Genomic DNA, 27623 nt, shown 5'->3' with positions numbered 1-27623 from the left:
TTGAGATCGTTACCCACTGCCGTGATCCACTGTGGTCTCAGGATTCCTTTGGTTTAATCATAAAAGAATGTAGAGAATGGACTTTAGGACATGGGGAGGGGGAAGGGTAAACTGGGATGAACTGAGAGAGTGGCATGGACATATATACACTACCAAACATAAAACAGATAGTGGGTGGGAAGCAGCCGCATAGCACAGGGAGATCAGCCTGGTGTTTTGTGACCAGGGAGACACAACAGGGAGGGGATATGGAGATATATGTATATATATAGCTGATTCACTTTGTTATATAGCAGAAACTAACACAATATTGTAAAGCAATTATACTCCAATAAGATGTTAAAAAAAAAAAAAAGAATGGGGTTTAGGGCCCAATTGCCCTACTTTGGGTCCACAAATCCAGATCCAGTTTCCTCATCAGTAAAACAAGAAAATTGGACTGGATGATTATTAAAGTTGTTTCCAACTCTTCTACATTCTGTTGTTTCCAAAAGAAGCCCAAGGGAAGGTATGCTTTCAACATGTATTTTTAGCCTATGAAATAATTTTTGCTAATGACAAAGACAGTCAGTAACTGCCACAGGATGATTCTCCTTAGACTCTTTGCTCCTCTAAAAGGAATACTGTGAAGAAGGATTTGAATATTAGAAGGACTCTCAGAACAAAGTAGACTGGCTTTCAAGAAAATAAGCATGGGTATATGGATTGCTTCAGGAAGGAACAAATCCTTCATTTGTGAGATCTACCAAACACATATTTCTGCAATGAAAGGAGTTTTGGAAAATGTTCCCTTACCGTTCCACGTATGTCTCGTCCAGATTGTTGAAGCCCATTGTTGGGCTTCTGAGTTGATTCTGCACAGACACAAGATCGTTGCTCTCCAAGGCCTGGTTTAGTAAAGCTACAGCAGATAGCATTTCCACTGCAATCAAGAGCTCCTCATGGGCCAAGTAGTTCTGTTGGAAAACATATGGCAGTATAAGATCCCCAAATCTACACAGCCCGTGTATGTGATGGGGGTTCAGAATGTACAAAGAAAAGTCAAAGACTGTGAGAACCCAGGACAAAGAGGACTCCCTGGCCACCTATCTTTCATTGGCTTTAAAGAACTGGTCAATGGCTTCTGGGTTTTCCCGAGATGATCATTTTGGGCACTGAGTTAATTACAATCCCCAGTTATCATTCCACAAACATCTGCATTGCCATAGCTGATTCCTACTCGCAGCTATTACACTGGCTGCTAACAGGCTCAATCTCACCAAATAATGAAGCCAAAGATTAGATAACATTGTTACTGTCTGCAAGTGCAAGGTAAGATATTAGTATAGCTAATGAATTTCAGTTTGAACTAAGGGTAAGGAAAAGGGGAGAATTTCACCTAAAGATGATAACCCCAGAAAAGTAAATAAAAGTCTTTAAGCCAAGAATATTGATTCTAATTCCAAAAAAAGTTCGTCTAAGTCACATTTTTATAAATGGGTAGAAATTTTTAAACATACCCTAAGGTCTAGATATTTGAAGAAATGTGAGGTAAATCTTAGTGAAAAGCAAGTAAGGATTGGGCTTACTTAAAAAGTACGTCTCAGATACAGAACACTTTCCCCCTTCTATGTTGTCGTCCTTTTAACCATTTTATACTGACTTGGCCCAACTTCAAAAGGGTTATTTCTTCCATCATACTGAAGGAACATAGATGGAGCATGAAAACAAATTTTTAAAAACCCTGACATCTACCTTTACATTTAGAATATTATATATTTCATATATATAATATAATGTTTATATTAAAATACATCATAGCTGATTCTCCACAGAAATCTCTCAGCAAATTGATTTTAGACTAACAAAGCATAATTTTACGTTCCAAAGCAAATGGGAAGACGGGTTTTTATAGGGAACATGTAACTTTTATCCAACTACCTTACATTAACTATGAGTTTAACATATAAGGAAGGTATCAAATTACAGGTAAAGAGCAGAATGGAATCATTTGAGATTCACCACGAATATCTAAAGTGGTACACAGCCAAAAAGATAAGGACAAATAAAGAAAAAGGGATGAATGTGCTAGAGTGTAAGTAGCCTTGGGCTTCAAAGCTAGAGAAACAGGGACAATAATATCAAGAGAACCTATGTGCAGCTTAAGGAAATAACTTATTTTTCTTTTATTACAAAATACAGTTGACCGCTGAGCAACACCGGGGTCAGGAGCGCTGAACCTCCACACAGTTCAAAATCTGCGTATAATTAATCCTCCATATACCTGTCCCTCTATATCTGAGGTACTGCATCCCTGGATTCAACCAACTGCATATCATTTGGTAATATAGTACTTACTACTGAAAAATATCCACATATAAGTGGTATGTACAGTTCATACCTGTTTAAGGGTCAACTCTAGTATCTATTTATAGAATCATGTCTTAATAAGCAAGGAAAAGAAAACAAACCTTACTATCCAAGCCCTTTAGTGACATACACTTTATTTTTTTTAATAAACAATGCCACTTTTTTTTAAAAAAATTTTTTTGGCTGCATTGGATCTTCGTTGCTGCGTGTGGGCTTTCTCTAGTTGCGGTGAGCGGGGGTTACTCTTCGTTGCAGTGTGAGGGCTTCTCATTGTGGTGGCTTCTCTTATTGTGGGTCATGGGCTCTAGGTGCACAGGCTTCAGTAGTTGCAGCATGTGAGCTCAACAGTTGTTGCACATGTGCCCTAGAGCACATGGGCTTCAGTAGTTGAGGCATGTGGGCTCAACAGTTGTGGCTCATGAGCTCTAGAGTGCAGGCTCAGTAGTTGTGGCATACGGGCTTAGTTGCTCCGTGGCACGTGGGATCTTCCCGGACCAGGGATTGAACCTGTGTCTCCTGCACTGGCAGGCGGATTCTTAACCACTAAGCCACCAAGGAAGCCCCTACTTTTATTAATTTTTAATTCATGCAAATATTTATAGAGATTTTCATTTTTAATTATTTTTCTTTTCTTATCATAAAAAACAAGATAATGCTATATATTTCAATCTCATTTTTTCCACTTAACAGTAGGGTGTGCAATCTGTTATTAGTTAAACGTGGTTTATCTTCTATATAGATACAGAAGATATCTGTAGTATCTTCTCAGTACTGTAGATAATACTGTGAAACATCCAGGTATACTTGTGAATTGCCTGTTTATACTTCTGGCCTACTCCTCTTTTGTTTTTTTTTTGGTGGAGCAGTACTGTTTTTTGTTTTTCAGATTCACTGTCCTTCCATGTTTCCTTAGAATTTTAATTTTTAAATTATTTTTTACACTTAAACTTTCATACCGGCAATTTGTTATGTGTAGTGAGGTAATGTTTTCTTTCCCACATGGTTAAATACTTCTAAGGATTTCATTTTTTCCCCCATGTCTTTGAAATATTAGCTCTTTCATATATGAAATACTTGGTGCTGCTTCTAGTACTGTTCATTCTGTTGCATTGTTTGGCTTAATCCTGTACTAGTGCATATGCTCTTATTTTTTTTTTTTTTTTTTTTTTCTTTTTGCGGTATGCGGGCCTCTCACTGTTGTGGCCTCTCCCGTTGCGGAGCACAGGCTCCGGACGCACAGGCTCAGCGGCCATGGCTCACGGGCTTAGTCGCTCCGCGGCATGTGGGATCCTCCCGGACCAGGGCACGAACCCGTGTCTCCTGCATCGGCAGGCGGACTCCCAACCACTGCGCCACCAGGGAAGCCCCATATGCTCTTATTTACTGTGACCTTACATGATTGTAACTGCTTAATACTATTAGCATTGCAAGGAGCACACAATGACAAAAATCAAAGCCATGGTGCTAATGTTCTTGGTTGCAGATTTCTAGAAATGCAGATTCAGAGCTTATTTTTCTATATCAAAAAACATTAGATATTTAAAAATATTTCAATATAGTTATTAACTTATTCCAAGTTCTTCAAAAATCACACAGAGAATGTGAACAACTAGTCTTCAATGTGTATTTGTGTAGAGCCCTGCCTGCATTTCCCACCTATGCTCTCAGATTCTTTAAGGAGATGAAAAGCAGGAGTTAAAGAGGAAGGTGGCCGTGGAATTGGTACAGGGAGGCCAATGAGACCAGGGATTGGTACAAGTTAAAGACACTACACTCCCACTCACCTTTCCTCAACAGCACTCCTCATTGCTAGGACTCAATTAACATCTCCATAACTGGAGTCTCCACTGACTTACCATGGCATTCTGTTTCTGGAGGTTGAAAAGTTCATTCTGATACATTGCACCAGCAAAAGGATAAACAGTGGGCAGCTGGGCCTCTGGTTTCTGCAGTGCAAGCAGTGTGTATTCAGGGTCACCTTCCCGAATAACAGCGTTGATGTGGTCCACTGCAGCCAGCCCTGAGGGTCAGAGTGACATTCTGTCAGAACCTGTGCCTTTCCCACTGAAGCCTGACCCAACCAGCCCATATATCCAAGGATTAGAACCTAAGTAGTTACTTTCCATGAACTCTGAAAAGCTGTCATTGGATGGTAAGCAAAGCCTTGGAAACGGTAGCTTGTAATTGAAAGACACTCTAATCCTTGCAGCTAGTCCCTAAAAGAACCTCAGCATTGATAGAGCTGGAGTTATGAGGTCATTCCTGCCTAGCATGACTTCCCTACAAAATCCTTCCTTTCAGGACCAGCTTTGGAACCATCTCTCCCATGAAACCTTCACAGTGCTCCAGTTCCTGAGGACTTCACACTTTGGGAATTGCCACAGTATTTAGAGCTGGGCCATGTACATCCTGCAGGCATTGCTCTTTACGGCTCTTTGTGTGTAACCACTGCCTCCCCAAGGAGATTAAAGACATGTGAAGACCAGAGAAGCAATGACTTGCCCTATGGCTCTATCCTCCCTCTGAATCAGCACCATGGGAAACCCACAGGAGGCACTCGGACACACTGCTGCTTGATATGGAATGGTTATTAGTTCTCCAAATATGCTCTCATCTCTTGTGTTCTGTAAAGTGTGATTCTTAGGGAAAAATAATTTCAGATATGTTTTAAAAAATATTACAACCAGAATTCATATGATTACATAATTCTGTGTTAGCACGGTAGTCCCATGTGTTAGTATGGTTCTAAGAACCCCAGTGGATGCCTGAAACCATGGATAGTACCAAACCATTTATGTACTGTATTTTTTCTGTATATACACACCTGAGATAAAGTTTAATTTATAAGTTAGGTAAAGTAAAAAGATTAACAACAATATACTAAAAATAAAAAGAATTATAATAACATAAGTGGCCTCTTGAAATATCTTTTTTTAATTGAGATATAGTTGACTTACAATATCATATTATTTATAGGTATATAACATAGTGATTCAATATTTTTACAGATTACATACCAAAGTTATTATAATATTATTAACTATATTCTCTGTGCTGTACATTACATTCTTATGACTTCTTTATTTTATACTGGTAGTTTGTACCTCTTAATCTCCTTTACCTATTTCTCCCATCCCATCCACCTCCCTTCTGGCAACAACTAGTTTGTTCTCTGTGTCTATGATTTTGTTTCTGTTTTATTTATTCATTTGTTTTGTTTTTTAGATTCCACACATACATGAAAACACATAGTATTTGTCTTTTTCGGTATGACTTATTTCACTTAGCATAATACACTCCAGGTCCACCATGTTGTCACAAATGGCAAGATTTCATTCTTTTTTTTTATGGCTGAGTAATATTCTATTGTATATATATATACACCACATATTTATCCACTCATTTGTTGATGGATACTTAGGTTGCTTCCATATCTTGGCTATTTAAAATAATACTACAATAACACTGGGGTATATGTATCTTTTTGAATTAGTGTTTTCATTTTCTTTGTATAAATATCCAGGAGTGCAATTGTGTAGGTTCCATTTTTAATTCTTTGAGGAAACTCCATATTGTTTTCCATAGCAGCTATGCCAATTTATATTTACCAACAGTGCACAGGGTTCCCTTTTCTCCACATCCTCACCATAACTTGTTATTTCTTGTTTTTTGATGATAGCCATTCTGACAGATGTGAGTTGATCCCTGATCATGGTTTTGATCTGCATTTCCCTTTTCATTAGTAATGTTGAGTATCTTTTCATGTACCTGTTGGTATCTGTACGTCTTCTCTGAAAAAATGCCTATTCAGGTCCTCTGCCCATTTTTAAATTAGATTGTTGTTCTTTGAGACTGAGTTGTATGAGTTCGTTATGTATTTTGGTATTATCCTTTTACTGGTCATATCATTTGCAACTATATTCCCCCATTCAGTAGAACGCCATTTCGTTTTGTTAATGGTTTTCCTTCCTGTGCCAAAGCTTTTAGTTTGATATGGTTCCATTTGTTTATTTTTGCTTTTGTTTCCCTTGTCTCAGGGGATAGATCCAAAAAAATATTGCTAAGACCAACATCAAAGAGCGTACTGCCTACGTTTTCTTCTAGAAGTTTCATGGTTTCAGGTCTTACATTTAAGTTTTAATCAATTTTGAATTTATTTTTGTATAAGGCATGAGAAAATGGCCTGGTTTCATCCTTTGACATGTAGCTGTCCAGTTTTCCCAACACCACTGTCTTTTTCTGTTGTATATTCCTGCCTCCTTTGTCATAGATTAATTGACCATATGTATATGGGTTTATTTCTGGGTTCTTGATTCTGTCCCATTGATCTGTGTGTCTGTTTTTGTGCCAATACCGTACTGTTTTGATTATTATAATAGTAGAGTTTGAAGCCAGGGAGGATGACACAGCTTTGTTGTTTTTCTCAAGATTGCTTTGGCAATTTGGGCTCTTTTGTAGGTCCATACAAACTTTAGTATTATTTTTTCTAGTTCAGTGAAAAATGGCATGGGTATTCTGATAGGGATTGCATTGAATCTGTAGATTGTTTTGGGTAGAATGGACATTTTAAGAATATTAATTCTTCCAATTCATGAAAATGAAATATATTCCCGTTTATTTGTGCATTATTTCTTTCATTAATGTCTTGTAGTTTACAGAGTACAGGTCTTTCACCTCCTTGGTTCAATTTATTCCTAGGTATTAGATTTTTTTGATACAACTGTAAATTGTTTTGTTTTCTCTTTCTGATGGTTCATTATTAGTGCATAGAAATGCAACAGATTCTGTATATTAATGTTATATCCTGCAACTTTACTGAATTCATGTATTAGTTCTAATGGTTTTTTGGTGGAGTCTTTAGAGTATTATATATGTAGAATCATTTCACCTGCAAATAGTGACAGTTTTACTTCTTCCCTTCCAATTTGGATGCCTTTTATTTCTTTTTCTTATCTGGTGTTGGGGCTAGCGCTTCCAATACCATGTTGAATAAAAGTGGTGAGATGGGCATCCTTGTCTCGTTCCTGATCTTAGAGGAAAAGCTTTCAGCTTTCTGCCACTGAGTATGATGTTAGCTGTGGGTTTGTCATAAATGGCCTTTATTATGTTGAGGTATGTTCCCTCCCCACCCATTTTGTTGAGAAGATTTTGTCAAATGCTTTTTCTGCATATCATCATGTGATTTTTAGCCTTCATTTTGTTAATATGGTATATCATGTTGATTGGTTTGTGCATATTGAACCATCCTCACATCCCTGGAATGAACTCTACTTGATCATCATGTATGATCCTTTTAATGTACTGATGAATTCAGTTTGCTAATATTTTGTTGAAAGTTTTTGCATCTATGTTCATCAGGAATACTGACCTGTAATCTTCTCTTTTTTTGCAGTGTCTTTGTCAGGTTTTGGTATCAGAGTAATGCTGCCCTCATAGAATGAATTTGTAGTGTTTCCTCCTCTTCAATTTTTTGGAATAATTTGAGAAGGACAGGTATTAACTCTTCTTTAAATGTTCAGTAGAATTCACCTGTGAAGCTGTCTGATCCTGGACTTTTGTTTGTTGGGAGTTTTTGGTTTTTTTAAAATTACTGACTCAATTGCATTACTAGTGATCAGTCTGTTCAGATTTTCTTTTTCTTCCTACTTCAGTCTTGGAAGATTTTATGTTTCCAGGAATTTATACATTTCTTCTGGGTTGTCCACTTTGGCTTATAATTCTTTGTAGTATTCTCTTATGATTCTTTGTATATATATATATATATTTGTATTCTTTGTATATCTGTGATATTGGTTGTAACTTTTCTTTCACTTCTAATTTTATTGATTTGGGTCTTCTTTTTTTCTTGATTGAGTCTAAGGGTTTATTTTGTTTATCTTTTGAAAAAAACAGTTCTTAGTTTCATTGATCTTTTCTACTGAGTTTTTTTGTTTTGTTTTGTTTTGGTCTCTATTTCATTTGTTTCTACTCTGATCGTTGTTATTTCTTTCCTTCTACTAACTTTGGGCTTTCTTTATTCTTCTTTTTCTAATTCCTTTAGGTGTAAACTTAGGTTGTTAATTTGAGATTTTTCTTCTTTCTTGAAATAGGCCTGTATTCCTATATACTTCCCTCTTAGATCTGCTTTTGCTATGACCCATAAATTTTGGCAAGTTGTACTTCTATTTTCATTCATCTTAAGCTTTTTTGATTTCCTTACTGATTCATTGGTTTTTTTAGTAGCATGTTGTTTAGTCTCCACATGTTTGTGTTTTTTCCAGTTTTCTTCCTGGAATTGATTTCTAGTTTTATACCATTATGGTCAGAAAAGATGCTTGATATAATTTGATATAATTTCTATCCTCTTAAATTTGCTGAGACTTGCTTTGTGGCCTAGCACGTGATCTGTCCTGGAGAATATTTCCTGTGCACTTGAAAAGAACGCACATTCTGCAGTTTTGGGATAGAATGTTCTGTAGGTATCTATTAAGTCCATCTGGTCTAATGAGTCATTTAAGGCCACTGTTTCCTTATTGATTTTTGGTCTAGATGTTCTGTCCATTGATGTATGTAGGGTGTTAAAATTTCCTACTATTATTGTATTATTGTAAATTTCTCTCTTTATGTCTGTTAATATTTGCTTTATATATTTAGATGTTCCTATGTTAGATGTATATATGTTTAAATATTACATCCTCCTCTTGGATTGACCTCTTTATCATTATGTAACATCCTTCCTTATCTCTTGTTATAATCTTTGTTTTAAAGTCTATTTTGTTTTACATTTGGCAGGGTATATATGTCCATGCCACTCTCTCACTTTGTCCCAGATTACCCTTCCCCCTCCCCATGTGGATAGGCAGGGTGGGAGGGAGGGAGACAAGAGAGGGAAGAGATATGGGAATATGTGTACATGTATAGCTGATACACTTATAAAGCAGAAACTAACACACCAGTGTAAAGCAATTATACTCCAAGAAAGATGTAAAATAAATAAATAAATAAGTCTATTTTGTCTGATATGTGTATTGCTACCCCTGTTTTTTTTTCCATTTCCATTTGCATGAAGTATCTTTTTCCTTCCCTTCACTTACAGTCTCTGTTGTCTTTATCTCTGAAGTGAGTCTCTTCACTTCTCCCCACTAAGCTTATGAACCTCAGAGGTATTGCTGGCAATATTAGTTTCTTCCTGTAGGCAGCAAACAGATGGGGATTTTTTTAAAAAATCAATTCAGCCACCTTATGTCTTTTGATTGGGGCATTTAGTTCATTTACATTTAAAGTGATTATAGATAGGTATGTACTTATTACCATTTTGTTATTTGTTTTCTGGTGGTTTTTGTAGTTCTTCTCTATTCTTTTCTTTTCAACTCTGGTCTGATGATTTTGTTTAGTGTTATGTTTGGGTTCCTTTCTCTTCTTTCTTTATCTTTTTTGGGTTTTTTTTTGGTTTGTGGTTACTATGAAGTTTATATACATACATATATATAGATCTCAACATATCTCTAGTTCTAGTCATTTAAATTCAAATACATTGTAAAAGCTCGACATGTTTTACTCCCCCTCCACATTTTTTTTGATGTCATATTTTACATTTTTGTGTATCCCTTAATAACTTATTGTAGTTATAGTTGATTTTATGACTTTTGCCTTTTAACCCTCAACTAGCTTTTTAAGTGGTTGATCCACTGCCTTTACCATATACAGCTGTCCCTTGGTATCCATGGGAGAAGGGCCTGCAGACACTCAAGTCCCATAGTCAGCCCTCTGCATCCCCAGTTCCACATCTGTGCATTCCACATCTGTGCATTCAACCAACCTCAGATCATGTAGTACTGAATGTACTTATTGAAAAAAAAAATTCATGTATAAGTGGACCCACACAGTTTAAACCTGTGTTGTTCAAGGGTCAAATGTAATTGCCTTTACTAGTGAGATTTTTCCCTTCATGTATTTTCTTATTTCTTGTTATTGCCTTTGTTTGGTTTTATTTTTGTTGGGTTTTTTGTTTTGTTTTGTTAAAGAAGATCCTTTAACATTTCTTGTGAGTTTAGTGGTGATGACCTCTTTTAGTTTTTGCTTATTGAGGAAATTCTTTCTCTCTCCTTCAGTTCTGAAGGATAACTTTTCCTGGTACAGTATTCTTGGTTGTAGGTTTTTGTTTGTTTTTGTTTATGTTTTTCCTTTCAGCAGTTTAAATATATCATGCAACTCCATTTTTGCCTGCAAAGTTTCTGCTGAAGTATCAGCTGATAGCCTCATGGAGGTTCCCTCAAATGTGACTCTTTGTTTTCCCTTGTTGCCTTCAAAAATTCTCTATCTTTAAATTTTGCCATTTTAATTAAGACATGTTTTGGTGTGGATCTCTTTGGATTCATTTTGTTTGGGACTCTCTGTGCTTCCTGGACCTGGATATGTTTCTTTTCCCAGGTTATGGAAGTTTTCAGCCATTATTTCATCAAACACATTGCCCCTTTCTTTCTCTTCTTCTAAACCCCTATAATGCTAATGTTATTACACTTGATGTTGTCCCAAAGGTCCCCTAAACGATTCCTATTTTTAAAAACTTTGTCTTATGGATATTCTGATTGGGTGATTTCCACTATTCTGTCTTCCAGGATGCTTATGTGTTCTTCTGTATCATCTAATACACAAGATTCCCTTTTATGTTGATTGATTCCCTTTAATGTATTTTTCATTTCAGTAATTATATTCTTCAGCTTTGATTGGTTCTTTTTATATTTTCTAATTCTTTGTTGAAGCTTCACTGTGTTCCTCTATTTTTCTCCAAAGTTCAGTGAGCATTTTAATGACTGTTACTTTGAACTGTTTATCATAAAAGTTACTTATGTCCACTTCATTAGGGTTCTCCCACACCTGGAGGTTTTAACTTGTTTTTTCATCTGGAACATTTTCCTCATTTTCTTTGACTTTCTGTGTTTGTCTCTATGAATTAGGCAAAACGGGTACCTCTCCTGGTCTTCAAGGTGTGCCCTTGGGCTTCCCTGGTGGCGCAGTGGCTGAGAATCTGCCTGCCGATGCAGGGGACACGGGTTCGTGCCCCGGTCTGGGAGGATCCCACATGCTGCGGAGCAGCTGGGCCCGTGAGCCAAGACCGCTGGGCCTGCGCATCCGGAGCCTGTGCGCCGCAATGGGAGAGGCCACAACAGTGAGATGCCCACATACCACAAAAAAAAAGGTGTGCCTTTATGTAGGAGTGCGCCTATGCACTCTGTATATATTGAAGCCAGTAGATTAGGGGGCATGCTGGTGCAGCCTTGGTAGGCTAGACAGAGCACCAGGCACTTTTCAATATGCTGTTTCTGTGCTGGCACTCAGAGCAAGTATGTGCATGAACCCTTTAAGAGGGCATCTGGGTTTCCAACAGCCCTCTGGCTCTCCTGGTAGTAAGCCCCACTGGTTTTCAAAAATCAGTTAAGTAGGCTCATCTTCCTGGTGCTAGTCCCCAAGGCTGGAGTGCCCAATGTGGGGCTTGAAGCCCTTGCTCATTAGGGAGGACCTCCATGTTTGTGACCTTCCTTTCCATCTGTGGGTCACACACTGGGGGTATGGGTGCAGACTAGATCACTTCTCTTTCCCTCCTCCTTGTCTTGATGTGGTTTTTCCCTTATATCCTTTTTAAAAAGATTTTATTTTATTGAACTGTAACTGACTTACAATGTTGTGTTAGTTTCTGCTGTACAGCAAAGTGATTCAGTTATATATGTATGTATATGTGTATACATACATATATATATTCTTTTTCATATTCTGTTCCATATTCTTTTCCATTATGGTTTATTACAGGATACTGAATATAGTTTCCTATGTTACACAGTAGGACCTTGTTGTTTATCCATTTTTCCTTTATATCCTTAATCTTATAAGAGCTGTTCTGCTAGTCCTCAGGTCATTCTCAGAGAGAGTTGTTCTATATGTTGTTGTAGTCTTGGTGTGTCCTTGGCTGCAAGTGAGCTCAGGGTCTTCCTACTCCGCCATCTTGATCCTGCCTACTCAACATGTTTTATTGCACAAATTTCATGTCTTTTCCAACTTAACTAAGCACTTATCATACATAGTGGCCTTAACTTTTACAGTTGAAGGTCCACTAGCAAAATTAGTCCAGATTTTTTTTCTTCTTCACAATGTCACAGAAGATTCGTTCTTACTGTAGATCTTAGCACCTTCACCATACAATTTTTTTCTTTCTTTATTAAGTTGAGAACTTTCACCTTTTCACTTAAAGAAAGCACTTACAGCTTCTCTTTGGCATATCTGAATTGCTAGCATCACTACTCTTGAGCTTTTGGGTCATTATTAAGTAAAATAAGGGTGACTTGAACACAAGGACTATGGTACCAGACAATCTGGTAACTGAGATGGCTACTAAGTGACTAAAGGGCAGGATATACTGGACAAAGTGATGATTCACATGCCAGGTGGAATGGTGCAAGATTTCACCATGCTACTCAGAACAGCATGTAACTTAAAAGTTATGAATTATTTCTGGAATTCTCCATTTAATATTTTCAGACCACAGTTGACTACAGGTAACTGAAATTGCAAAAAATGAAACTGTGGATAAGGGGGAGATGGCTGGATCATTTATCCTTAAAAAAAAAAAAAAGAAAAAGGCCCTGATCACAGAAATGCCTTAGTTTACATCATCTGATCCAACCAGAAGCTCTGTGACGTCTCTACCAGTTATAATGTTCAGATAACAAAGACCCAAATTTTAGTGACCAAATGCAGGATGCTTCGAACAGTAAATTCAGCAGTTTCCAGAAAACAGAAATGGAATTGCTGACCAAACAGAAGAATGAGTGATGAACTCTGCCACCAGGCAATAGTAAACTGGACAGAGCCAGCAGGATTTTGCCCTATAAAGAAGGCTTCGGGGTAGTAGAAATAACACAGACCCATAGATTTGTAGAACTTTTCAAGGATTAGTCTCTCTCCCTAATACATGACTAGACTACAGCTAAGATTATTCTAACCCTTTTTAACAGATGACAATTTATCTTCTCTAACTATATTCACAAGGAGCTATGCTCAATAACTTTTCTACTGAGACACATCATTTAATAGCAGGAAATACAACTAATGCAACTTTTCATGCCACACTCCAGAAAATTTACACTTTCAGAATAAGTTAGAATAAGACCCTAAGAACCCAAACACTTTTTTCTATTCTTAGAACTAGTATGATAAATGAAAGAATTCCAGAAAGGAAGGTCAGCGGTTGTCTGTCGGTTTGCTGTTCTGTTAAAACTATCCAAGGCCTTGCAGTTGTGTCTCTGATTACTCTGAATAGGATCTTGCTTCACCTTTGAAAACTCTATTATATGAGTTTGGAAAACTGGATGGTAAAATATTACGAGAAAAATTATATCCTTTAAAACACTCTTAAGGAATCATTTTTTCTAAAAAAATAAAGTAAGCTTAACCACTCTTTTACACTCTGCATTTAACAAAATTTCAAGCCCTAGTCTTAACAGAATATATATAATGAATGAAATGCATGTACCAAACCCCAAAGTTAAATGATTGCAGTTCAAACAAACCTGAAGCCCCTGACAACAGATTTCGTGATATTACCACCGAAGTTTTCACTTCTGTCATTACCATGGCTGCTACAAGTGCAGACACCTTAACATTTTAATATAATAAGCTCTATGGTTGGGGAAAAGCTTGTCAAGTAGTTACACTGACATATTTTAAAGCATACTATTGTCTCATTGTCATCACTGGCTAAAATATGCTTTAGAGAATTTTCTTCAAGACTAATTTTAGCATTACTGGACCATAAATTTTCCAATGGGGAGAGATTAAAACCTTTAGAATAATCATGTTCTAAGCATGTAAAGCCATTAAACACTGCAATGCCCTTCATAATTTTAGCTGGTTATGCATTTGGGCAGATCATCTCATGCCTCTTACTTAAAAGTGGAAAAAAAAAGTATAGTCTATTTGGCATCAAATTTGTGGTCACGAAATTATGTCATTTAGCAGAGTATTCAAACAGTTATATAAGGCATTTTATTTAACATGAAAAAGAAATCTATTTTAGTGGTTATAAACATTTCAAAAACAAAGGCTGGCACAAAGCTATGGAACCATTTCCCCACTAAGCTTATGAACCTCAGAGGTACTGCTGGCAATATTAGTTTCTTCCTGTAATTCATTTCTGCCAAGCATAATGAAATTCTCACTTTTCAAACAGAGCACAAAGAGAAACTTGAAACTGTGCTTCATGTATCATCACCAACATGTTCAAAATTTAATAAGAATAAAAGAATAGGAACACATATCTCAAAACGTCAAGGTGTTCCCATAAAAAAAAGTTATTCTAGCGTTCTCCACAGTCATAAATGGAGGTAAATTCTCAAACGCACTCAGTTGTTAACTCCTAGACCTTTCTATCAATTTTCTCTGGGCCTCCTTGATCACTTTTTGAAGCCTTTAAAATATGTCTCTACCAGCAACTTAGGAGTGAACTCCTGGGTAACACCTATAGGTGTGCGTTTCCTTGAAGGTGGTAAGAGCCATAAAGAACATTCAAAGCTCATCTAGGAGGTTACGATGAGGGTTTAGGACTACTGGAATTAGTGCACACCCCAAATTTAAACTTGGGAGACGGTTCATATGTTTTATTAAATTACATGGGCTAACTGGTTTTTGATGTATTTGTTTTTTGGGTATATATGGGTTATTTAGGTTGACCTAGGGCACATAAATGCCAAAGAGAATTCCTTACTGCCTCAAGTAAAAAGAAATTTTATTAGAGAGAGGAAAAAGACTAATAAAGAAATTAATGTATCTAAACTTGCATATACTTATTTTAATAACCCAAGTTTTCTGTTCTTTATAGTCACACAACTAGGTACCAAGGAGAATTGTCCTGTGTGACGCCATAGAGTCTCAGGAATGTGGGATTCAAACCTGCCATCATGTGATTTATAGGCCTGTCAAGTCTTATTCACTTGCACCAAAGCTACAAAAGCTGTAAGAAAACAATTCTTACAAACTACAGACTAATGATTGGGAAGTAATAAAAAGCAGAGGTGTCAATAATAGCTTTTACGGTTCCAATCGAATGCCATAACATGATCATGGGCAAGGAATGACAATCTTTAACTCACAATCTTTACTAAATAACCTTTAAGATTAGCCCAATAAGGGACAGGTCCAAAATATGACATACGCTGTACCTATGATGAAACAGGAAGGTACAGTCAAACTAGCTTCAAGATGCTTTGAGATACTTTGCATGGACTGGGGACAAGACAGCCAGAAAAGCTCCATGGAAAACTGGCAGATGATAACACCAGAATTAAGAGCAACACTGACTTTTAGTGGGTTTTTCATCATATCAGGCACTTTTACAAGGATACAAGTTAAGAGTTTTGCTGAGATTTGGATAAGGAAAATGTGCATCTTCTAGAAGTATCCACTTCCTTCATATGATCCATTACTCACTGTTGACTTTATTGATATTGCCTTGGATTTCTGCTTGTGTCAGCAATTCTTCATATGCATCTCTTTCTTCTTCTGAAATACAGTTATTCTGCAAAACAAAAGCTTCATTGATTCCTGAAGTCAAATATTTCCAAAGCTCGATATTCAAAAGAAAAACTTAGAGAGTGCTAAAAACCATGTGCTAATATTCACGTGAACTCAATACAAGCATTTAAGAGTGCCTGATCTGTGCAGGGCACTAGGGTTAGCTATGCCGGCAAGGGTTACAAAGCAACAGACCCAGTGACTCTCTGTAAAAGCCTAATTGTCTAATGTGCAAAACATTAGGTTGGACCACTTGATATTGCCATTTTTTTGTAGACCAAAACCAGATGATTATTGGCAATGTCATCTGATTCAGTCTAACAAAATCAAGAACACAAATAACAAATATACGCAGCAGAACAAAATACATTCTAGGGAAGTACATACTTGGTTGGAAAGAAAATTTTAAGAAGAGACAACAGTTGAGGAGGGCCTGAAGGAAGAGAGTAATACTCAAGGCAGAGAGGAGAGAGCAGGGTGTAGACAACAGGATTTGGTCACAAAGGTGGGAAACTTGGCATGCTGTACTATAGCACAGAGTGTGTGTCCAGGGTTAGCCAAAAAGATGGGGAGGTAGGTTGGGAATCCTGGAGCTTTTTAAGGCCAACAGAAGGACCTGTACCTGCAGCAGGGAATCAGGGGAGGTTTCTGGTGGGATGACATCAGATCTGTAGCTAAAGATTAATTTTGCAACCTTAGCTCTGAGGAGGGTTGGCCTGGAGAATGACAGGAAGCAGGGGGGCCCATGGGGAAGGTGCTGAGACAGCCCTGAGACAAGGTCAGTAGGGGCAGGGCCGAGGCAAGAGCGGTGAAACTAGAAGGTAGGTGATGGAGGTCAGCCTGTCAAAAAAAGGCAGAAGACAGTGATGGATGGGACATGGGGGACATAAAAAGAGTTCCGAAACAATGTGGGAGTCATTCCAAAGGGAAGTCAGCAAGAGGCATGCAGAGGAGAAGGGCAGGGTGAAGATGAGCACCCCTCTGATGTTGTGGGGAGCAAAGCCAGTGGGACACAGAGATGAAGGTATCTGGAGGAGCTTTAGTGGTGCCTGGTATCAAGCTGACTGTTGATTTCTCCAACAAGTGGATGAGCTCAATGGAGGAAGAACAGAGAGAGGAGTGATTCAATGACAGACTTGGAAGAATCCCTATATTTGGAGGGAGGAATAGGCAGCGATATTAAAAGATGCAGAAGAGAACCACAAGCAGAGAAGGCAGGCGGTGCAGCATGAGGCAAGTGTGCCAATGCTGGCAGAAGCCACCCACTGAGAAAAGGTTAGGATAAATGGGTTACTCTGGGTAATAGAGCTGAAGCTGATATGGCAAGAGTTGAAGGAGAGGAAAGTTGGCGAGGAAGTGGAATCTCGGAGTGCAAAGTTTTTTATGAGACAGGAGGTGGGATATATGAAGTGAGGATCAGGAGCAGGCTGCCTTGTCGAGGAGAGAAACCACTTCCTTAAATATGAGGGGAAACTATGGGGAAAATATGAGGAAAGTGGATTCAAAAACATCTTCTCTAAACTTCATCACACCCAATTATTGGCTTCTAGTAATAAATCTGAAGGTAAGTCGGCTAATACAAGGTTGGTGATACCCAACAAGGGAAGATTTTTATCTGCTGCTTCTACACCTTCTAGGTAAGTTTCAACATGACCTTCCATCCTTGTGACCTGTGATATTCATCATAAAAAGAAACCTAATTTCCTTATGGAGTGCATGGTCTTCTTTAACCCTCACATTTCACCCAAACCAATGGCCTGTGGCTAGAGAGACCACAGCCAGCGAATCTAAAAATATCCCTTGCTGGGAGTTCCCTGCTGGCGCAGTGGTTAAGGATCCACCTGCCAATGCAGGGGACACGGGTTCGATCCCTGGTCTGGGAAGATCCCACATGCTGCGGAGCTACTGAGCCCGTGTGCTGCAATTACTGAGCCCATGTGCCACAACTACTGAAGCCCACATGCTCTAGAGACCGCGTGCTGCAACTACTGAGCCCGTGTGCTGCTACTACTGAAGCCCATGCTCCGCAACAAGAGAAGCCACTGCAATGAGAAGCCTGCACACTGCAACAAAGAGTAGCCCCCACTTGTCACAGCTAGAGAAAGCCCGCGTGCAGCAACGAAGACCCAACTCAGCCAAAAATAAATAAAATTTAAAAAATAAAATCTCTTGTAACATTACAGCTTTTTCAAACTAGCAATGCATAACTACGCTTATTACTGTATTGATTGCTCAGAATCTCATTGAATACCTTCAGCCTTGCATTTTCCTCTTTTCTCTTCTTGGCTTCCCAGAGTTCCTTCTGATATTCCTGTGCAAGGCTGTCATCCACTAAAGTCAAAACTGCATTTGGGTTTCTTAGTGTTATAATGGTCTGCTCGGTTATTCCTTTTTCAATAGCTTCATTAATGGCTATAACTGCAGCATGCACTGCAAAGTAAAGAGAAAAAAAAGAACTTTATCAATAAAAGACAACATGGGCAGGTGTACTGGCCCTGCAGAACTTAAGCAGTTTTACTTTCTTTCTTGGGGTCCGATAAAGCATTCAAAAAAGAGACCTCAGACACATCACAGAGCATCCCTCCGACAACCTCCCCACCTGGCCATCTATCTTGGGTTCTGTCTCGGTGTCTGTTATGTAATGCCTATTCATTTATTCGACTTGCACTGAATGTCTAAAATGAATCAAGTATTATGGGGTTGACACGGAAGACTCACAGCAGTGAGTAACCTGCCACTGAAATTTAAGGACATAGCAAAGAAATGTTTTGGAGAATGAAGACATTTCTGTAATGTCTTAAATCACATTACACAAGTGGATGTCTAGAGTCCAAAGTTAATTACTTGGTTATGTTCTGATGTGCTCAAATTAACCATCTATAATACATATAATAAAAAATTTTAGGGTGCTTATAATATCTTCTAAATATTCTATTTCTTATAACCAAAATCTTATAACCAAAATCAAGAATAGGTAAGTCTAGGGTTTCCCTGGTGGCGCAGTGGTTGAGAGTCTGCCTGCCGATGCAGAGGACGTGGGTTCGTGCCTCGGTCTGGGAGGATCCCATGTGCCGTGGAGCGGCTGGGCCCGTGAGCCATGGCCGCTGGGCCTGCACGTCCGGAGCCTGTGCTCCACAGCGGGAGAGGCCGTGGCAGTGAGAGGCCCGCATACCGCAAAAAAAAAAAAAAAAAAAAACACACACACAAAAAAAGAATAGGTAAGTCTCACGTCATTGGCAAGTTTGAATTTTAAGTAGACTTACGTGCAGCTTCATCCACGGACAGTTCATTAGCCAGAATACCACCTATTTTGCTGAAAGATGGCATCTGTATTCCATATTTCTCAAGCTCCTTTCTCATATTACTGATTTCCTCCTCTGAAAAAGAACAACAACAACAAAATCAATGAAAGCCATAGCGACGGAGGTAGGAATGAATATATTTGTGTTAAGAAATGTCTTCATCAAGAATGTGGGGTCAGTTCTAAACAAGAATCTTAGGAAGAAGCCAGCCTTGGTTTCTCATTTCACAAATGTGGGGAAACAGAAACCCAATAGAATATCAACAAGATAATAAGCAAGTTTTCTCCTCTGATCAACATAAGAAAAAAAAGGGAATCAATAATATCGAAATGAAAAAAAATGGCTATATTTTCTTAATAACCATATTGTAAAAAATTATCAAGATAAGGAATAGTACCTGTGAAGTCTACTTTGCCCAACAAATCCTGGATCTGGGGTGCAATTCCTAGTTTGAACAGATACAAACTGAAAGAGAAACCATAAAACTGTCAGAAACTTTATCATGTAGATCTTAGAGCTAGAAATTACATAAATCTTAAGGGCTTTTTAAGTTGAGAAACACCGAAGAGATCATCTCATCTAATCCATTCATCTTACAGATGAGGAAACTGAGTCCCAATGTAACACAGTCCCTAGTGGGACCAGGACTAGAACCCCAGTCAATGTCCCAAAGATTGGTCCTCTGTAGTACACAGCACTTCCACAGGGCCAACTAACCTAATCACCCAGTTGTAGGGAGAAAAAGAAACACAATTAACACAAAACAGCAAGTAACAAACATTTCTTTGGATATTATCAACACATGATTTTATTTTGTTTAGGGTATAGCTCAAATTATACTTTCCTTTACATTCCTATATACGTTTCCAAGTACCATATAACCCTTGAGGAAACATTTGTTTTATACATTCTGAAACAGTAAACAGAGTAGCAAGATTACTGGTGGATGGAATGATGTTAAAGACAAACCACGATGTGGATATATTAATAAATGGAAGATGCAAAGTGTACATATTTTTAAAAAGTTCAATAGGAAGCAATGATGGTCCCCAACCTGCCCATAATTTGACAAAAGAAGCTGGAGTCTGACATCTAAATTCTAGCAGAGAAGATGAAAATATATGGTTATATGACTTTTCACTTCATCACTGAGCCATAGTTTCTGATCCATATTTCTCTTAACCTTCCCAGCCTCTGAGATTAATTCTACAGCCCAACTAAAAAATTCTGTATTTACTTAATATCAGTTCTGACAGATTTATAACTTAGGAGATTTAATAAGAAGTTAGAATTACACACAACATATATGGGAAAATGAACGGAGAACGATTTTGATGGTCTGAAGTACTTCAAGACTCACTTCAGATGTTGATGTGAGATAGATCTTAGTTTATAAAATATAAAATTTCATTAAAGGAGTTCAAGATCAAGCCTTCTTAATGGAATGAAAACTCTTAAAATGAATGATTAATCAGTGTAAGCAGCATGCATTGAAATTCAATTTTTTGACCATCTGTAAAAAATAATCACTTAGAAAAGCAATATGTGATCAAAGTTAAAAATTAGTGATCCATGGTTTAAAAAATACATAGAAAATAATCACCTGGAGTTAAATGCTAAATATTTTGATATAAATCCTTTTAATGTTGTTTCTAGAAATATCTATTCCATAAACTCATAGTATTCTATAATATGAATGTACTATAATTTACTTAACCAATTGCTGAGCATTTAGATGGTCACTAATTATCCACTATAACAAATAATGTTGCGGTGAACCTACATATATAGATACACCTTTGTGCATATATCTTATTCATCACAGAAATCCCTATAAACAAAACTGTCAAATTGAAAGGATATATGCACAAAGCTTTCAATATATTTTATCAAATTGTGTTCTTGGAAAGAGATTATACTCATTTATTCTCTGTGAGCAAAGAATTAACAAAACCCCTTTCCCTTCTGCAATAGAAGGTGACGTTTAACTTTCTAGCTCTGTTCCCCCAAGAACGCAATAAAGGTATACTGATAACCATGCTACCAGGCACTATGGCTTAGGAGAAAAACAACCCCTGACTGGGAAATTTCATCTTGACTAGAAGGAATCATAAATAGGCTTTATACACTTCAGGTGTTCCTAAGTTCAGTGACTCTTATAGCTGGCACACTTCTTGCAGGAAACTTGGAAGCCACTCTATGGAGCTGTTGTAATAGATACTGGCTCCTGGGGACTGAGGCTTAAAGCCAGGGAGCCTTCTGCAACTACCAATATGAGTCTCACTCCTTCGCACCCAAGTTATCACCTGGGGTACCAAAGAGAACAGCTTCTAGTTGGCTGTGTGGACAACTACATGGGGTGTTGGGAAGCCTCCCACTGAAGAGCAAATACTTGATGCTGTCCTGCTGGCAGGTTGTATTTCCTGGCTGGCTCTATCCTTCTGAGCATCTGCTAACCAACGTGACATAAGGCAAGCAGCCATGAGAGTCTGAATGTTTAATTGAACCTAAGACCCAGGTGATGGGCATGGCCCCATTCTACCACCAATCCATGAAAACGCCATTTTCTTTGTCCCCTTAACAGCACCCGCCTCTATCAATGAAAACCTTACCTATCGGTAGGCAAAAAATGTCATTTAAGTCTACATTACATTTTGTTCATTGTGAGGGTAAGCATTTTTCATTCTCGTATTTGGCCATTTCCATTTCTTCTAGGAAATGCATATTAATGAATTTTTGAATTTTCAAGATTGTTTTCTGGGGGAATTAACCTTTCTCTGGTTTTCCTCTCTTTTCCCTCAAAACCACAACCAAAGGACAATGAACAAATGACATTTTAAACATATGGTAATTTTAATTTTACTACTAAATTCCAATATGATATTCGTACCTTATTCACATGGGAAAAACATTAGACTCTGAAAGTCATTCAATAAAACAGACATTATGTATTCATCATTCAAAGCTAGAAAGACAGGATACATTCTTTAGTTTATTTTTATTTTTTAAAAAATTTATTTATTTTATCTTTGGCTGCATTGGGTCTTCGTTGCTGGGAGCAGGCTTTCTCTAGTTGTGACAAGCAGGGGCCACTCTTCGTTGTGGTGCGCGGGCTTCTCATTGCAGTAGCTTTTCTTGCTGCGGAGCACAGGCTCTAGGCGCGCAGGCTTCAGTAGTTGTGGCTCATGGGCTCTAGAGCACAGGCTCAGTAGTTGTGGCGAATGGGCTGAGTTGCTCTGTGGCATGTTGGATCTTCCCAGACCAAGGCTCGAACCTGTGTCCCCTGCCTTGGCAGGCAGATTCTTAATCACTGTACCACCAGGGAAGCCCCCATTTCCTTAGTTCAAATTCTAGGTCTTTAGAGATTGTCAAGGATATAAAACTATACCACCGCTAGACTTTACTACCAAAGGTTCATGCCAAACAAGTCATTGTAATTAAAACTAGTATGCTGACATTTCCAAGACCATAATATTTTATGAACCAATTCACTATTTATCACATGGGAAAAATATTCCAGGTAAAAGGGAGCTCATGTCATGTGGAACAAATAAAATGTCAAGCTAGTCACATGTTCCTTTCTAGTAACAGGAATGACAAAATTCAACAGAATTAAACAGACAGGTATGGCAAAGCTACAAAAGAATTCTAGGAAAATAAAATCAAGCCATACTTGAAAAAATAAAAATAGATCCATAAATTATCAAAAATATTTCATTTTATTACTTCCATTCTTTCACAGTACCTGTAGTTTGTAGTTTCTTCTTCCCCTTTACAACTAAATTTAAAAAAAACAACTGAACTGACAAGAAATAAATAATTCAATGGGAAAAACTATGAAAATGCGACAGTAAAATTTAACTAGGAGACATCCATGAAATGTCTTCTAACAAATTTTATATATGTGTGTATTTATGATGTGTATTGCATTAATATTCTGCTAGTTTTAACATACTTTAAACTTCTACTCTTGCATCAAAGTCTAAGCTAATGAATACTTACTATCCTTAATATATTTCTACTTCTATTTCCCCACCTATGTAATGTTGAGATAATCTAGAATTTTAGATGCATTTAAAAAATAATAAATTTATTTATTTATTTATTTTTGGCTGCGTTGGGTCTTCATTGCTGCATGTGGGCTTTCTCTAGTTGCGGCGAGCAGGGGCTACTCTTCGTTGCCATGCGCAGGCTTCTCACTGTGGTGGCTTCTCTTGTTGTGGAGCACGGGCCCTAGGCGCATGGGCCTCAGCAGTTGTGGCACACAAGCTCAGTAGTTGTGGCTCACGGGCTCTAGAGCGTAGGCTTGGTAGTTGTGGTGCACGGGCTTAGTTGCTCCACGGCATGTGGGATCTTCCCGCACCAGGGCTCTAACCTGTGTCCCCTGCATTGGCAGGTGGATTCTCAACCACTGCACCACCAGGGAAGTCCCCTAGATGCATTTTAAAATTTTCATATTATGCACCAAAAGTTTAGATAACTAAATTTTATTAGTTTCTTTTCTAAATTAATCTACACCCAATTTTCCTCTTTCTTAGTTTTATCTTTGGTTTTGCTATGTATAACCATATTTGCTAAATAGATAAAATGGATGACTCACTAAGTGCACATATTTTACTATTTTCATTTGTTCCTTGGGTGCTGGTTCTGTTTGTTGAATGTAATTCCTCTTTCATGGCGTTGGTTTCCTTCTAATGTCTGGTATTTCCTGATTTTGAGCTCATCTTAAGGTTTGACTTATTGCTTGTCACTGTTGATTGCAGGTCCCCATGACAGAAGCCAGCCTTAGGGAGACGGTAGGGGAACAATGGGGCTGATGCCCAGAGGGTGCCCAGTGTCTTGTCTTCTTAGATTGGGGTTCCCTGTGTCTTCCTGCAGTCATTAGCTACCTTGGGTACTCGTGTGCTACCCTGCCATCAGCATCTACACTTGCTGTCTTAGGGAAGGATCAGAGGGCTCGGCGGGTCTAAGCCCAATTATGCTGGCTTAGGGGCTCTCCTTTTCCATCTCTGCTTGGAGCAAACCCCACAGCAGCTCTGAGCTCTGAGGCAATGGCTCAGTGTTTTCTGGGCTGTGGCCTTCTGTCTTATTTCTCAGTCAATCAAAACTTATCTGTTTGCTTTCTGTCAAGGGTTATCTAATTTTCTGATCAATGGATAGCATTCTTTCCTACTGCAGATGATTAAAAAAAACCAAAACCTACTACTTTAGTTATTTCAGGTCAGTTTTGTAAAGAGAAAGAAAACCATGCTCAAATATCTTGACAAAACTGTTTCCTTTGCATCTCCTTTGTTTACCCGGTCATTCATTTAATTACTATTTATGGAATATCTACTGTACAAAAGATATTTTAACTCTACTGTGCTGTCCCTAAAATAAAGGTATTTAGTCTTCCACAAAACACAGGTTTGTTGGTAATATAAACTAAAGTAATTACACTAACAAAAGTGTTAATGTTCTCTTATGGTACTAAAGAAATTAGAAGACTATTTCTGATTATACTTTTTACTTCTCCATTGTATGCTGTATAATGTAAATCTCACAATAAGCAAACATCCTGGTTTAACTAAAAGTTACCACAAGGTGGAGCTGAGAAGTTAGTTACCTTTTGAATAAAAAAATTGAGTTAGATTTATCTCAAATCAGCTTTTCCTAAGCTAGTCAGGATCAGGTAGAAATCTCATTTGCCTTTGCACAGTTTCACCAAAAATGTTTTTTTTTTTTTTAATGTTAATGCGTATTTTTTATTTGGCTTAAGATTTCAACATTTACTTTAACTCTGAGGTTGAAGTTTGAAAAGATGACTTTTCATAGTATGGGAGTTATAAACTGAATCTGTGCCGGAGGTGCTTCCAAGCAAGTTAGTCTAAGGGGCAAATGTTTGCTTAGGAAACTGAACTTATTCAGTATTCCCATGATGAAAAGAATCAGCAATAGCAGCCCACTCCTTCCCAAGCATTTAAATTCAAATGAGGGAATTCATTATCTGAAGTACATAGGAAATCCAGAATTTTAGTAGTTAAAAAAAAAAAAAAAAAGCCTGCCCAATCACCAATTTCTTGGAGCTCTTCAACGCTGAATTTATTAAGCAGCTTAAGTGCCTGACGCGCAACACAAAGAAGCTGACAGTATTCTAAAGGAAGCTGAGGAATTAATGTCACCATTGCTTCCCATGTATAAGAAAGCACTTGGTGTGAAATAGCTAGCTTTTTATCACACTAAAGGTACAGTGCATTTGTGTTGCTGAGAGAGGCCAGTTACAGAGGGGTTGCCCTAAGGCAGCAAAAGCCTCACTGGCCCATGTGCTCCCATTTGTACTGATAATATCAGTTCAAGTATGGGAAGCAATAAAGAAAGTAAAACACACACACACACACAAACCTGTTAAGAGTTTTTTTCTACTATTTTCTTTTTTTCTTTTTTTTTTTTGCGGTATGCAGGCCTCTCACTGTTGTGGCCTCTCCCGTTGCGGAGCACAGGCTCCAGACCCACGGGATCAGCAGCCATGGCTCACGGGCCCAGCCGCTCTGCGGCATGTGGGATCCTCCTGGACCAGGGCACGAACCCGTGTTCCCTGCATCGGCAGGCAGACTCTCAACCACTGAGCCACCAGGGAAGCCCTCTACTACTTTCAATATATACATTAAGAGGTGCTACAGTAATAAAATACAAACTTAAAAGGCAGAGGCTGAATTTATTTCAACTTTTCTGGAGCACATCATACGTAGTTCATTTTATGCTATAACATCGGAGATGAGTGTTTGTAAATCAAAGCCTCATGGCTGACCAGAAGGAAGACGGAACTGGAGTCAAGCCTTGTATCCTGGCCACTGACTGGCAATATCTCAATGTGTGACTCTGAGCAAGTCACATAACCTAATCCTTTAGTTCTCTCATCTGTGAAATGAAGGATCTGGACTCAACATCCCAAGGTCCTTCCAGTTATGAAGTTCTGGGATTCTTCCTTTATAAATATCCTAAAAATAACAGCTTAGAGACCTGTGCTGAAGTTCAAGTATGATGCCACTGTTCTTTTCATTTTCTAAGTAGTCTGGAAATATTGGACTCCCTTTTGAGGCCAATGACTGGATGCCTCAGTAACAGTGCAGGTTCTGGGGCCACACAGCCTGGGTGTGAATCCCAACTTTGCCACTATCTGTGTGACCTCGGCCAGCCTCTCTGTGCCTCAACTGCTGTGGTTATAGAATGAGACTAATAGCAGTGTGTACAGAAAAGGTATGTCGTGAAGATTAAATGAGATTATACCCGTAAAGTACTTGGAACAGTGCCAGGCACGTAACTAAAAGCTCAGTAAGGGCTTCCCTGATGGCGCAGTGGTTGAGAGTCCGCCTGCTGATGCAGGGGACACGGGTTCGTGCCCCAGTCCGGGAAGATCCCACATGATGCGGAGCGGCTGGGCCCGTGAGCCATGGCCTCTGAGCCTGCGCATCTGGAGCCTGTGCTCCACAACGGGAGAGGCCACAACAGTGAGATGCCCGCGTACCACAAAAAAAAAAAAAAAGCTCAGTAAGTGTTAGTCTTTGTTTTTATTATTGCTATTATCCTGTTACTTAAGTCTTCATACAAACCACTTATTAATAACCTATCACAGTGGTTTCCCCACTTTCAACACTAAGAATAAGAATCTTTTACATTTCCCCTTACTGACTCCATGTTTTAAATGGTTTTACCCACAGAACAAAATTATGTTTCCATCTTACAGCCACATGTGTCCCTATTAATATCATGTCAAAATCCAGCGTTCTATACCTAACTTTCAATAAAAAGTAAAGGGAATCTTGAGGCAGTCTTATCATAGAAAAATAAGTTCAGTTAAACCAACTGAAAGGTTAAAAACACAAACTCCAGAGACTTCAAGTTGGAATCAATGGTGCATGTGCTGCGTTAGGTGACAAGACATGGCTTACAGCCTCAAAGAGCTTAGAATTTAGTAGGATGGAAAGGTAGAGCCTTAATACTAAATTGGGATAGTAAGAGGGAGAGAGAAGATGGTACAAACAGTGGAAAGAATTTTGAAAGATATGGCAGGTGTTGCTGCTCTCCCTCACCTTAATCCCCAATCCTGCCACCTCTAGATCTCCCTCCTGAGAAAACAGGATTACAGTCTGTCCCTGGGGTTAAGGAACTATCTCTAGGAAGCTATTCATAAAGGCAAATATGTTCTCTGTCCGAGATGCAAGCAATCTGGTAAAAGGCATCAATCGTTTTCTTAACAGGAAAAGGCTCCCAAGGGAAGGGAGTATAAGATAAGAAAACATATGCATTAACTTTGTACCTGAGGAACTGGTTAAAAGGCAACCTTGGTTAGCAAAGCAGCCACCTGACCTTGTGGGAGACCTGGTAGAAGAGGTCTCCTTCACAAAGCAGTCAGGGTACTTGGAACAGCTGGCCAACCAGAAGTGGGGCTGC

At 38.4% G+C, this 27623-nt stretch overlaps 1 protein-coding gene across 1 annotated transcript in view; it reads right to left on the bottom strand.

The window, feature by feature from the left end:
• Positions 1-27623, bottom strand: part of IQGAP2 (IQ motif containing GTPase activating protein 2) — a 297690-nt gene that overhangs the window by 95670 nt on the left and 174397 nt on the right. Inside the window, exons 6-11 of the mRNA XM_059061419.2 lie at positions 19591-19658; positions 19155-19268; positions 18143-18321; positions 15808-15895; positions 4206-4369; positions 796-956 (exon numbers count right to left, since the gene is read on the bottom strand). Of these exons, the coding sequence (XP_058917402.1) occupies positions 796-956; positions 4206-4369; positions 15808-15895; positions 18143-18321; positions 19155-19268; positions 19591-19658 (774 nt within the window). The remainder of the gene's footprint in view (positions 1-795; positions 957-4205; positions 4370-15807; positions 15896-18142; positions 18322-19154; positions 19269-19590; positions 19659-27623) is intronic.

The sequence above is a fragment of the Kogia breviceps genome, chromosome 4 (assembly GCF_026419965.1).
Source record: "Kogia breviceps isolate mKogBre1 chromosome 4, mKogBre1 haplotype 1, whole genome shotgun sequence".
In the NCBI taxonomy this organism is placed as follows: Eukaryota; Metazoa; Chordata; class Mammalia; order Artiodactyla; family Physeteridae; genus Kogia; species Kogia breviceps.
This window is presented reverse-complemented; position numbering and strand designations above follow the sequence as displayed.